Here is a 13,310-nt window from a genome sequence, read left to right as displayed (position 1 = left end):
GATATGACATTAACACGTTAACATTCGACCAGTTTCGCGGTTTTCGAGATACTCGTTCACAGGCTTTGAGTAATAAAAATTGGACTTCCACATTTGCAGCTCATATCTTCGCTACGTCACCAGGCGGCATCCAACCTCGAAGTGGGCAGTGGTCATAATGTTTTGGATTGTCAGTGTAACAGGGCACTGCATTGGCGGAGCGATCGTTCGCACTCAGGTGGTTTACATGAAAAGGTCTCGGACGTGATTATAGCCGCACGACGGGAGTTAACAGACTTTGAACGTGGAACGGTAAGTGGAGCTAGACATATAGGACATTCCATTTCGGAAATCTTTAGAGCATATAATATTCCATGATACGCAGTGGTAGGATTGTGCCGAGAATTCCAAGTTTCAGGCATTACCTCTCACCACGGACAACGCAATCGCCGACGCCTTCACTTAACCTAGAGTAACCGCATTTGCATAGCGTTGTCAGTGCTAACAGACGAGCGACACTGCATGAAATAACCGCAGAAATCAACGTGAGACGTACGACGAACGTTTCCTTAAGGACAGTATCTTTCCTAACAGCAAGACATTGCCTGCAGCGCCTCTCCTGGCCTTGTGACCATACGACTGGAAAACCGTGGCCTGGTCAGATGAGCGCCGCTTCGAGCTGGTAAGAGCTGACGGTAGGGTTCGGGTGTGTCGTAGACCCCACGAAGCCATGGACCCAGATTGTCAACAAGGCACCGTGTAAGTTGGTTGTGGGTCCACAATGGTGTGGGCCATGTTTACATGGAATGGACTGGGTCCTCTGGTCCAACTGAACCGAACATTCACTGGAAATGGTCATATTCGACTACTTGGGGACGAATGTAGCCATTCGTGGACTTTATGTTCGCAAACAGAGATGGAATTTTTATGGCGGGGCACAATTGTTCGTAGTTGGTTTGAATAACATTCTGGACAATCTGAGCGAATGTTTTATCGACCCAGATCTCCCGGCATGAATCTCATCGAACATTTATGGGACATAATCGAGAGGTCGGTTCGTGCATAAAATCCTGCACTGATAACGCTTTCGCAATTGTGGACGGCTATAGAGGTAATATGGCTCAACAATCGTATTTCTGCAGGGCACATTGAACGACTTGTTGAGTTCATACCACGTCGAATTGTAGAGCTACGTTGGGCATGAGGAGGTCCGACGCGATATTAGGAGGTATCCCATGAGTTTTGTCACCTCAGTTTAATTTTTCGTTGGAGTCTGTCTTCGATGTGATAAAAGTAATAATATTACTTCAATAGAGAATATTTCATAGAGTCCAATAATGTGGAAGGCATCAGAAACGAAAAACTAATCTCAAAATTGGGCACTGATGTGAAGAGACACTGCAGAGTTGTAGTTGGAACTGAAAATACCGCCATAAAACGAGAGAAGAAAAATACTCGACGATGTGGATTTATGAGGAGATGAGGTGGATGGAGCTGCTGTGTTGCCTATTCACACGACTAACTGAACAGTCAAACGTATCATCTAGTCGTCAGGGTGACAGATGAGTGCAATAAAACTAAGAGGTGTCATGTTGTGCATCTGATTGCGGCGAGATCGTAGCTGCGCAACACGTAGGACACTCGATGACAGCAATACTGAAGAAGAACCCTTGAACAATTGCCAAATGACAGGCTATCATGTACACAGAAAATTTTGGTGTGGTAACTTTAATTACTTAAAGCACCCACATGATAGGAACTTAACTTAAACTACATTAATATCACATAACACTGAAAAAGTAAAGGACGTTGAAAGAACTGATTCAGAGAAAAGAAAAAAGTTAAAATTATCTTCAGTGAAAAGAATGCAAAAGGAAGCCTACTGTTAAACGATGACAGAGAGGAGACGGAGGATATATGGAGAGGGAATATTAAAGGTATCTACAGGTTGTAGTGACACAGGAAGAAATGGGAATCAATATGGAAGACAGGAATCAGGTATTAGCGTCAGGGTTCAACAGAGCTTTGGAAGGTTTGCAATCAATAAAACAGAGGGTATTGATAACATTCGACTATAGAAGCTCATTTGTAGAATCTATGAAGCTGGGGCCAAACCGTTAAGCTCTTGAAAAAAATATAATTCACAAGATGCCGCAAACAGCAATGACAGATAAGAGCGAGAACTATCACACAATCATCTCATCTCATGCATCAAAGTTTCTGACAGGAATAACATATAGAAGAATGGGAAGGAATTGAACTTGATGATGAAACCGACTTGACGAAAATTAAAATATTTTCTTAGAATTTCTCGAACTAGAAACAACGTATGACAGTGTAAAATGGAACGAGAGTAGTAGCATAAGATGGTTTCTGGCGCACTTTTGATATCAAATCTATATCAAATTAATTGTTCAAATGTTCAAATGTGTGTGAAATCTTATGGGACTTAACTGCTAAGGTCATCAGTCCCTAAGCTTACACATTACTTAACCTAAATTATCCAAAGGACAAACACACACACCCGTGCCCGAGGGAGAACTCGAACCTCCCCCGGGACCAGCTGCACAGTCCATGACTGCAGCGCCTTAGACTGCTCGGCTAATCCTGCGCGGCTCAAATTAATTGATCAATTAAATCCCCCCTCCCACTCTGGCGGCCATGAGCCTCCCCTGGCCAGCATGTGTCCCTTTCTCAGACCACCCCTCTCGGAAACCACTACCCTACCCCTCCCCTCCTCAGCCCCACTCAACCCAGAAAAAAGGACGGGAAATTCAAATTTTTGACGAGAAAGTAGGGAAATTGGACCCCCTCATCTAACTTAACCGCCTATCCCTCGTCCACTCCTAAGATGTCACTCAGCCCCCACCACCACCCAACCTCTGGAAATGTGGGAAACGCTCTGTCTCTGTCCTGTTGCAGGAGAGGAAGGTTAAGTTAGTGCACTTTATTTATTTTTGGCGGGAAGCTGATGTAAAGATCAGTCCTAATTACATAATCAATCATACAGGTTGGTCCTAATTACACACTACATGCATAGTGCAACACAGCGAGTGCCTAAAATCGCAGTACAGCTCAAAATTGTAGGTGTCACAGATAACTGGTGTCATCCAGCTGGGAAAAAAGTTCACAATACCTCTTGAAACTAGTAGCAGGTGGACTTAAAAATAAATTGTGACTCTACATAGAGCGCTACTTTTACCTACAACTCGAAATAAATAAATAAATATCTATGTAACTCAAAATGAAACGTTCAGCAGTTTTTTGCCTGTTTGAAGGCACTTTGAGAGACAGTCTATATTTGCTGCTGGAGTTAGGGATGTTAAGGCACTTATTTGGTTTTTTCCTCACTTTTCGAAGCACAGTTGTACAATCGGAAACCCACATTGATGTCTAAGCACAGACGGGAAAATCGGTACAATTACTTATGTGAAAGTTCATGACATATTTCGAAACCCACGACAGATCGTCAAGGAAACGTACACACACAGCAGATCGGATATGTAAAAGATTCTCCTAGAATTCGAATCACTGTCCTACAGACGAGAAAAATAGTTGAAATTATCTGTGAATTTTCGATGTCCCACATTTGCTGGTCTGGAGATACTCTGAAGCAACAATGGCAGAAGGGGGACATCATCCCACTTGTCCTAACCAGAGGAGGCTGGTCTGTCTGGACCTGTCTCTAAACACGCGAACAAAGAAGACATATTGTGACTCTCTGACATCACGGAAATTTCCGTAGATGCCTTGTTCTGCCCCTGTATTGTTCGAACCAGTCTATAGAGACTCCTTTTTTTTTTTTTTTTTTTTTTTTTGTCATCAGTCTACTGACTGGTTTGATACGGCCCGCCACGAATTCCTTTCCTGTGCTAACCTCTTCATCTCAGAGTAGCACCTACAACCCACGTCCTCAATTATTTGCTTGACGTATTCCAATCTCTGTCTTCCTCTACAGTTTTTGCCCTCTACAGCTCCCTCTAGTACCATGGAAGTCATTCCCTCATGTCTTAGCAGATGTCCTATCATCCTGTCCCTTCTCCTTGTCAGTGTTTTCCACATATTCCTTTCCTCTCAGATTCTGCGTAGAACCTCCTCATTCCTTACCTTATCAGTCCACCTAATTTTCAACATTCGTCTATAGCACCACACCTCAAATGCTTCGATTCTCTTCTGTTCCGGTTTTCCCATAGTCCATGTTTCACTACCATACAATGCTGTACTCCAGACGTACATCCTCAGAAATTTCTTCCTCAAATTAAGGCCGGTATTTGATATTAGTAGACTTCTCTTGGCCAGAAATGCCTTTTTTGCCATAGCGAGTCTGCTTTTGATGTCCTCCTTGCTCCGTCCGTCATTGGTTATTTTACTGCCTAGGTAGCAGAATTCCTTAACTTCATTGGCTTCGTGACCATCAATCCTGATGTTAAGTTTCTCGCTGTTCTCATTTCTACTACTTCTCATTACCTTCGTCCTTCTCCGATTTACTCTCAAACCATACTGTGTACTCATTAGACTGTTCATTCCGTTCAGCAGATCATTTAATTCTTCTTCACTTTCACTCAGGATAGCAACGTCATCAGCGAATCGTATCATTGATATCCTTTCACCTTGTATTTTTATTCCACTCCTGAACCTTTCTTTTATTTCCATCATTGCTTCCTCGATGTACAGATTGAAGAGTAGGGGCGAAAGGCTACAGCCTTGTCTTACACCCTTCTTAATACGAGCACTTTGTTCTTGATCGTCCACTCTTATTATTCCCTCTTGGTTGTTGTACATATTGTATATGATCCGTCTCTCCCTATAGCTTACCCCTACTTTTTTCAGAATCTCGAACAGCTTGCACCATTTTATATTGTCGAACGCTTTTTTCCAGGTCGACAAATCCTATGAAAGTGTCTTGATTTTTCTTTACCCTTGTTTCCATTAATAGCCGTAACGTCAGAATTGCCTCTCTCGTCCCTTTACTTTTCCTAAAGCCAAACTGATCGTCACCTAGCGCATTCTCAATTTTCTTTTCCATTCTTCTGTATATTATTCTTGTAAGCAGCTTCGATGCATGAGCTGTTGAAAGGTCTCTGTGGGATTCCTTTCATGTTAATTTCTTAAATCTGTTGTCATTTACGGCATAAATTCCTGTTCTAAATTTACTGTGGTATTTCTGACTATCTGGGAGGAGACTGAGTAGTGGAACGTGTTACTTTTACACATAAACAAGAACTATCTGTCACACTACTACACTTTAAAACACAGTTTATATGTAATTAATGTCACACAGTCTCATACGGAACCTACATCCGCTTTCTTTTATATACTGTATTTGATAAGATACTGTCAACCCCCTTCCCTTCTGTGTGAGAGGATGAATGAGCAAATGTATTTCTAGTTGCATGCCTCAGGGTAGCAGACAAGCCTGTCTGCTAGAGAACAGTAGGACCAACGTCGGAACAGGTAGCTACGCTTTCTAAAAGCAAAGAGGTTTCTATCCTTAGTATGGTCCCGTCTATCCTTTGTCATGTTGGTATAGGAAGCTGCCCCTCTGGCCACTTCCGTTTGTATTTGTGAGCCAACCCTCAGGAAGGGACCAGGTTAGTTGGTCCGTGGCGAGCGTCTGAAGTGGTAAGATCTCCGGCTAAGCGCGTGTCTGCTAAGTCCGTAGGACAATGGATTTCTTAAGTTCAGCCTAGCTGAAAATTTAATCACCTTTATTTCAGGTTTAGCTCTAAAATATCTAATGTTATCTTAAATTGCAGCGCAGTGTAATTCTCGTGTGAAGTTCAGGATATATTCCGGTAGTTGCTTTGTCACTACTTTGTGAGTAAAGTGGAACCACATGTTGATCAGTAACTCTAACTAAGTTCATCAATCTTAAATGCGAATGTGCGTGAGATTATAATCTCTCGTCTTGACAATAATTTTCAATATAGCAATTTTTCTTTATGTTCAACCCACGTGGGGTGTACTTTGTGAAACCAGTGCCACGTGCTTATACAATTGTTTGACCCATCAGGTTAATAGTAAGACGATAGTAACCAGTTCGCGGTTTTTCTTTTGTAAACTGCTTTTCGATCTAATTTATTTTAATTATCAAAATTATTGTGGAGTTACACTCTTTGTGTAAACCAAGTTGACCACGTGAAGCATATGGTCTAATCATCAAAGTAGCCCTCCTCTATTTTCGATTTTTCACGTAAAAATCTTCGCAGACGAAATAAGTTTCTAATAACTGAGCGGTTTGCGGGATGTCGCTTAAATGCGAATGTCGCTAAGATGGTTCAAATGTCCAGAAATATAATTTCCAGTCTTTATCTTCGGAATTATAGTGTGCAAGCGATTGGTAACATACTGTTATGTGGTTGATATGGAGAACAGTCGCGTAAATGATATGGTATTCTGGCAAACCACGTGAAATACATTAAATTCTGGAAATTTTCATAGGCTACTCGGTGATTTCAGCATAAAAGTGTCACAAATGTGTATCTATGAGAGTCTGGTGTCGTTAGCTATATGCAAGATACAGTAATGATGGTTTCTCTGGTACAGGATAGGAAGAGTTGTTACTACAACGGTGTGGTATGGTGGTGCAATATTTTGTGGTGTTGATCAGTAACTTTGTGGTGATATAGTCCGTATGGGGCTCAGTTTCACGCCAGAAAATTCAAGCTTTCCTCGGCAGTAGCAGAGTGGTGTAATTAACTGCCTTTGTCGATAGTTTCCGTATTTCATGATCTGTAGATCACTATTACAGGGTTTAACTGTGCTTGCAATAACGCTGCTCTACGAAAGAGTTTTCCGTTGAAATTCTCCTAATTTGTGCATCAGTAGAAAGTGGAGGACGGTGCTCTCACACCAGCAGCAGGAATTTGGTGGGTAAATTCAGTAAGCACCAATTAGAATGCTCCATTCGCAAGAAGTTCCATGACGTAGAGGAGTCACCAGACATCCTTTGTGGGAGCGTAGGAGCCTCTACAGAGTGATTCGAACATGACAGGCGCAGAACAAGGTATCTATGGATTGTGCCGAGACGTCAGGGAGCCACATGATGTCTTCAATGTTCGAGTGTTCAGAGACAGGTCCAGACATTCCAGCTTCCTCTGATTCGGACAAGTGGGATGATGTCCTCCATCTGCCACTGTAGCTTCAGAGCTTGCTAGACCAGCAACTGTAGGACATCGAAAATTCACAGACAATTTCAACTATTTTTCTCGTCCGTATGACAGTGATTCGAATTCTAGGAGAATCTTTTAGACATCCGATCTGTTGTGTGTCCGTGTTTGTTTCACAATCTGTTGTGGGTTTCGAAAAAGTCATGAACTTTTAGATGTGCAGTTGTTCTGATTTTCCCGTCTGTGCTTAGACACCAGTGTGGGTTTCCCATGAGGAAAATAAAAAGTAAATGCCTTAACATCCCTGACGCCAGTAGCAAATATAAACTAAATCCATTGAGAGTTTCAGAAATGTGTTGAAAACCACAGTAGCTGTAGGACATTGAAATTTTTCCTCTCTGGCAGGCTTTCAGACAAGCAGTTGAAACTCTAAAAATGGGAGCAACCTACTTAGAGTTACAGAGATACATATTTATTTAGAGTCGTAGTTGAAGGAAGCGCTCTGTGTAGAATTAGTATTTATTTAGAGTTCGTCTGCTACTAGTATGGAGTGGTACTATGAATTTTTTTCCAGCAGGGTAACACCAGCTGTGTGTGACGTCTTCAATTTTGAGGCACTTGTTGTATTGCACTCTGCATATAGATGTGTAATTAGGACCAATATTTATGATTAATTATGTAATTAGGACTGATATTTACATAAGTTTTCTACCAAAAATAAATGAAATACACTAACTTAACCTTCCTCTCTTGCAGCTGGATGGAGACTGATCGTTTCCCGCCGCTTCCATAAGGGGTGGTGTTGGGGGCTGAATGACATCTTAGGAGTGGGGGATAAGGATGGGGGGGGGGGCTATTTTGGTGGAGGTAGTCATATTGCCCTATTTTCCTACCAAAATTTTGCATTTTCCCCCCAAAATTTGAATCCCCCCAATTTTTTCCTGAGTGCCCGATGTGGTGTTGAGGAGAGGGGCTGGGCAGGATTTCCGAGAACAGTGGCGGCGGAAGTGGACACGTGCCGCCTGGGGAAAACCCACGACATCGTCAGGGAGGTGGAATTAATTGATCAATTAATTAATTTGACTTCACCTGGATGTCAAAAGTTCGCCAGAAACCCCATATACCACTACTAACGAGATGTTTGAAATTTCTCAGAAAAACAGATATAAGCTGTAGGGGAAGGCGAGTGATATACAGTACATACAAGAACCAAAAGGGAGCAGTAAGAGTGGAAAGATGAGTAGTAGTAATGAGATTAGTGCTTAACTGGGGACCACAGGGTAGACAGACTGAAGAATGAAGTAAAATAACAAATGACAGACAATGCAAGGAGGACATGAAAAGCAGACTAGTGCTGGCAAAAAGGGAATTCCTGAGCAAAAGATGTCTACTAGTATCTGAGACCTAGTACTTAGGGAAAGGCAGGATTTGGTGCCAATGGGGCTGTATTCAGTTACTATTGGTTGGTCAGTTTTTCTTTTTTTTAATCACATGCACTATATTTGGAAACAATTGCGAATAAAGTTGCTAATAAGGAACAATTATTCAATTTGACTGTTAAGACACAATGTTTAATTAAAAAAAATCTTAAGCAAGTTGCACTCACGGCTGGAGGCCTTATAGACAAGAAATTCAAATTATTTGTCGGCTGAAGGCCCCAATAGTAATAACTCAAAAAACAATTTGACGGCTGAATGCCTGGATAGCAAATTCTTAAGAACCAGCTAAACTTCTTCAAGAGATACTAAAATATTTTTTAAAAAAAGAGAATTATCAAAATTTCACTATTAAGAGACAATAGCTAATCAAAAATTCTTAAGACCAACTGCGTCACGGCTGAAGGCCTTATTGACAAGAAATTCAGATTATTTGTCGGCTGAAGCCCCCAACAGTAATGACTCAAAAAACGATTTGACGGCTTAAAGCCTGGATAGGAAATTTTTGAGAAGCAATTAAACTTCTTCGAGAGATATCTAAAAAAACAATTATCAACATTTCAGTGTTAAGATATTTCGTCTAATTAAAATTTCTTAAGACAAGTTACACTGACAGCTGAAGGCCTTATTAACAAGAAATTCAAACTCTTTGTCTGCTGAAGGCCCAAACATTAATAATTCAAAATTAAAATACTTTTTAAAAGAAAACGATCATCGAAATCTGACCAAATCAAGAGAGAAGTGGCCTCAGACAGTGCTCCAAGGACCGACCTGGGAAAGTCGCTCTACTTTGTAAACAATGAGAGAGGCAGCCAAGAGTTGCATTCACTTAACCGGATGGTAACTCAAAACTAGCGACAGTTGGAACGCAGGCCAACACTCTTGCAAAATCTACCTAACGTCTGATAACCAATACAACGGTGGAATAACCCAGGCAAGGCGGAACCGGCGGACAGCACTGCGTCTTCAGAATCTGGTGTTTAGAACATCCAGAAGCGGAAGGAACCACTATGACCAAGGCAGTCAAAAAGAAAAAAAATATCCGAACCACAATGAAGGTGGCTGTCGAACTACACGCCTTACCGGATAGCAGCGGCAAGGCGAGGAAAGGTACACTGCCGCGAAAATATGCTAACCTCCAGGGCAGGTAACTTTGGCGTTAGCGGCCACTAGGCTGGTTGAACTTCACCAATAATAACACAAGGAATTCAATGATTAATAATAAGAAGTGGAGGACAGCTAATTAATTTCGTCAACTGCAAACACTCCACTCGTTGCTCTTTGTCTCAGCGACTCTGTGAGCAGCAATGCGTGAACAAATGGCATGATATCGAAATAGTGGAGGTTAATATTCACTCAACTCAAACGTCCTGGGTCCGGTGGACAGCGAGGTTGTGGCCATCGCAACTACAGCCCCTCGATCCAGCAGTGCTTGCGTGTCGCCAGTGGTCCCGGCATGTCCTCGAGCTGCCGGACCTCACTGCTGCTCTGTCCCAACTGAACTCCCTGATACACTCCGACCTGGAAAACCTTGACATCCTTCCAAAGATAGTACCACGGTACTAGGTATCGATAACCACTGCTGCTTCCACTTGCGGACAGAGAATGCTAGCAAATGTAGTGGTGCCAGTAAACACAAGAAGGAAACGAGATGCCACTATCCCTTTTACGCAATGCCAACCTACCAATGACACTACTGCGAGCCACAACACGGCTCAGTATCAAATATTTACCTTAATTTGAAGAAGAAATTTTTCAGAATGTGCGTCTGGAGCACTAAATTGGAAGTGAATCGCGACCTGCCGTAAAGCTGGAATTGAAGCATTTGAGATGTGGTGCTAGTGAAGAATGTTAAAAATTAGGTAGACTGATAAGAAATGAAGAGGTTCTCCGCAGAAGCGACCAGGAGCTAACATGTGGAAAACATTGAAAAGAAGATGAGGTACACAATGTGTTAAAACATCAGACAATAATTTCCATCATGCTAGTGGGAGTGTAGAGGGTAAAAACTGTCGGGCAAGATAGAAATGAGAATATCACGAAGAAATAATTGATGTTGTTGGGTGCAAGTGCTACTATGACATGGAAAGGCTGGCAAAAGAGAGGAAACTAATCAGAAGACTGACGAAAAAAAATCGATGATAAAGAATGCTGCTGAATTAAATGTGACATCAATGCTGCACACTATCACATGCAAGATTCCTATTGCTGTAACTGTAAAACATTTTTTGATAAAAAATTAGATTGTTGTTCTCAATACTAGCGCTGCCTACTTACAAGGGAACCTCCCCATCGCACCCCCCTCAGATTTAGTTATAAGTTGGCACATTGGATAGGGCTTGAAAAACCGAACACAGATTAATAGAGAAAACAGGAAGAAGTTGTGTGGAACTATGAAAAAAATTTGTAAAATATACAAACTGAGTAGTCGATGTGCTAGATATGCAACATCAAGGAGCATGTGAACTCTGGAGCGCCGTGGTCACGTGGTTAGCGTGAGTGGCTGCGGAACGAGAGGGCCTTGGTTCAAGTCTTCCCTCGACTGAAAATTTTACTTTCTTTATTTTCGCAAAGTTATGATCTGTCCGTTCGTTCATTGACGTCTCTGTTCACTGTAATAAGTTTAGTGTCTGTGTTTTGCGACCGCACCGCAAAACCGTGCGATTAGTAGAGGAAAGGACGTGCCTCTCCAATGGGAACCGAAAACATTTGATCGCAAGGTCATAGGTCAACCGATTCCTCCACAGCAAAACACGTCTGATATATTCTCTGGAACACGGGTGACGGCATGTGCGTCACGTGACAGGAATATGTTGTCGAGCCACCTAACTTGTACACTTAGCGAATGGGTAAAAAGATTCTTCTACCTTGCCCGATTTAGGTTTTCTTCTGGATGTGATAATAACTCCCAAAAAAGTGATGAAAACATAAGAGTTTGTCACATAAACTGAAAATAAAAAATTAAAATTTTCACTCGAGGAAAGAATTGAACCTACGACCTCTCGTTCCGTAGCTGCTCTCGCTAACCAAGAGACCACGGCGCTCCTTGGCTCCCATTGTCCTTGATGTTGCCTATCTTCGCATGGACTACTCAGTTTGTATATTTTATTAATTTTTTTCATAGTTCCACACAACTTCTTCCTGTTTTCTCGATTGATCTGTGTTCAGTTATTCAAGGCCTATCCACTGTGCCAACTTATAACTAAATCTGAGGGGGGTGCGATGGGGAGGTTCCCTTGTTAGCATTTTCTACATTTGTCATGTCTATAGATTATTTATGTTATTCAATTCTCTACATTATGTCTATAGTTTGTTATTATTATTATTATTATTATTATTATTATTGTGTGTGCTTCATATTAGTGCATATGTTATAAAGGCCATATTTTTAGATCATTTAGTTTCCTTAAAAATGTGCTCTGTATCCACTACAGTGTCTAAGGTACTAGGTGGTTATAGTTAGTCCAGCTACTCACGGAGGTGCAGTGAGCTGCAACTATCATATGGCTGCGAAACTTGACAGATGTGGTATGCATTAATGCGGAATCGGTTTATGCTAAAAAAAAAAATAGTTCCAATTTTGGCCACCAGGTGCAAATCTGGCGCTGTATAGCATCTCGACGACGCCTCCTGTGCTCGTATAAAAAAACTGTCTAAGTGGTGGTTAATAATAAAATCAACATTACGTCTTTCTCACTAGTTTGACACTTTCTGCTCACACCCTATTCCCAATCTATTACATTTGCAAACATTTCTCTATCTCTTTCATGCATTCACAGCATCAGGTTCGCACCTGATGGCCAAAATTGGAACTGATATTTTTTCAGCGTAAATTGGTTCTGCATTAACATAAAAGAATACCTACCAATTTTCACTTCCATACGATAATTACAGCCCACAATGCAGCTCTATGAGTAGCTGCACATAAATTAATAATGATAGGTACCTTTTCCAATTCGTGATATTAATTACTAGTAATTCTTCTATTATAGGTTATGAAATGTCTTTTAATCTATTTTATTTTTCACTGAAGTTCGTATGTATTGAGTGGAAGAACCTTGCGTGCACGCTGTCTTGTGCAGGCATCATTTCAGATGCAAACTCTTCTCTCTCGTTTGCAGGCCTCTTCCACAGAGCCATTTCCCAGAGCGGCGTGGCAACAGCGCTCTGGGCGGCCCCGGAGCCTGGAGCGCTGGAGAAGGCGCGCAAGGTGGCGGCCTTGGTCGGCTGTCCCGCGGAGCCGAATGCAGCGCTGATCGACTGCCTCAGGACCGTCGACGACTACACGCTCATCGCCACCGAGTGGAGCTTCTTTGTTAGTAGCTCTGTTGCTATTCTGCTTCCAAAGGTGTCGCGCAGAAGTCTTTGTTCACTCTGTTCCAACTTAAAGTGGAACAGCTCTTTTCGTACCAGATCAGATGAATGTAGATCGATAAAACATTGCCATTAGACCTATTCTTGCAAATATGGAAAGTGCGACCCACTCAACATTTTCACCTAAAGTGTCTTGCCATACGCTACGGAAAATTTGTTTTTCATTTGAGCGCTGATGACCACGTTCTTTAGCGCCCGTAAACCTCAAACACAAACAACAAACTTTTCCATCTGACAATTTCTCGTAGGCGGTCGGTAAAATAATAACTTACATGTACTGTAACTATCTTAGCCATCAACACTAAGAGTTTTTCTATGTGTAATTACACAAACTTCGGCAGCGGAATAACTGTTCTTCAAGAGACAGGATCAGTTACATAACTATTTCACAGGAACGATAAGAAACTGAAGA

The 13,310-nt window shown here is 41.8% G+C and overlaps 1 protein-coding gene across 1 annotated transcript in view; it reads left to right on the top strand.

Moving 5' to 3' along the window:
• The window catches only part of LOC124789561 (juvenile hormone esterase-like), a 131,239-nt gene that overhangs the window by 43,855 nt on the left and 74,074 nt on the right, over positions 1-13,310 (top strand). Inside the window, exon 5 of the mRNA XM_047256964.1 lies at positions 12,646-12,839. Coding sequence (XP_047112920.1) covers positions 12,646-12,839 — 194 coding nt within the window. The remainder of the gene's footprint in view (positions 1-12,645; positions 12,840-13,310) is intronic.

The sequence above is a fragment of the Schistocerca piceifrons genome, chromosome 3, assembly GCF_021461385.2.
Source record: "Schistocerca piceifrons isolate TAMUIC-IGC-003096 chromosome 3, iqSchPice1.1, whole genome shotgun sequence".
Lineage (NCBI taxonomy): Eukaryota > Metazoa > Arthropoda > Insecta > Orthoptera > Acrididae > Schistocerca > Schistocerca piceifrons.
This window is presented reverse-complemented; position numbering and strand designations above follow the sequence as displayed.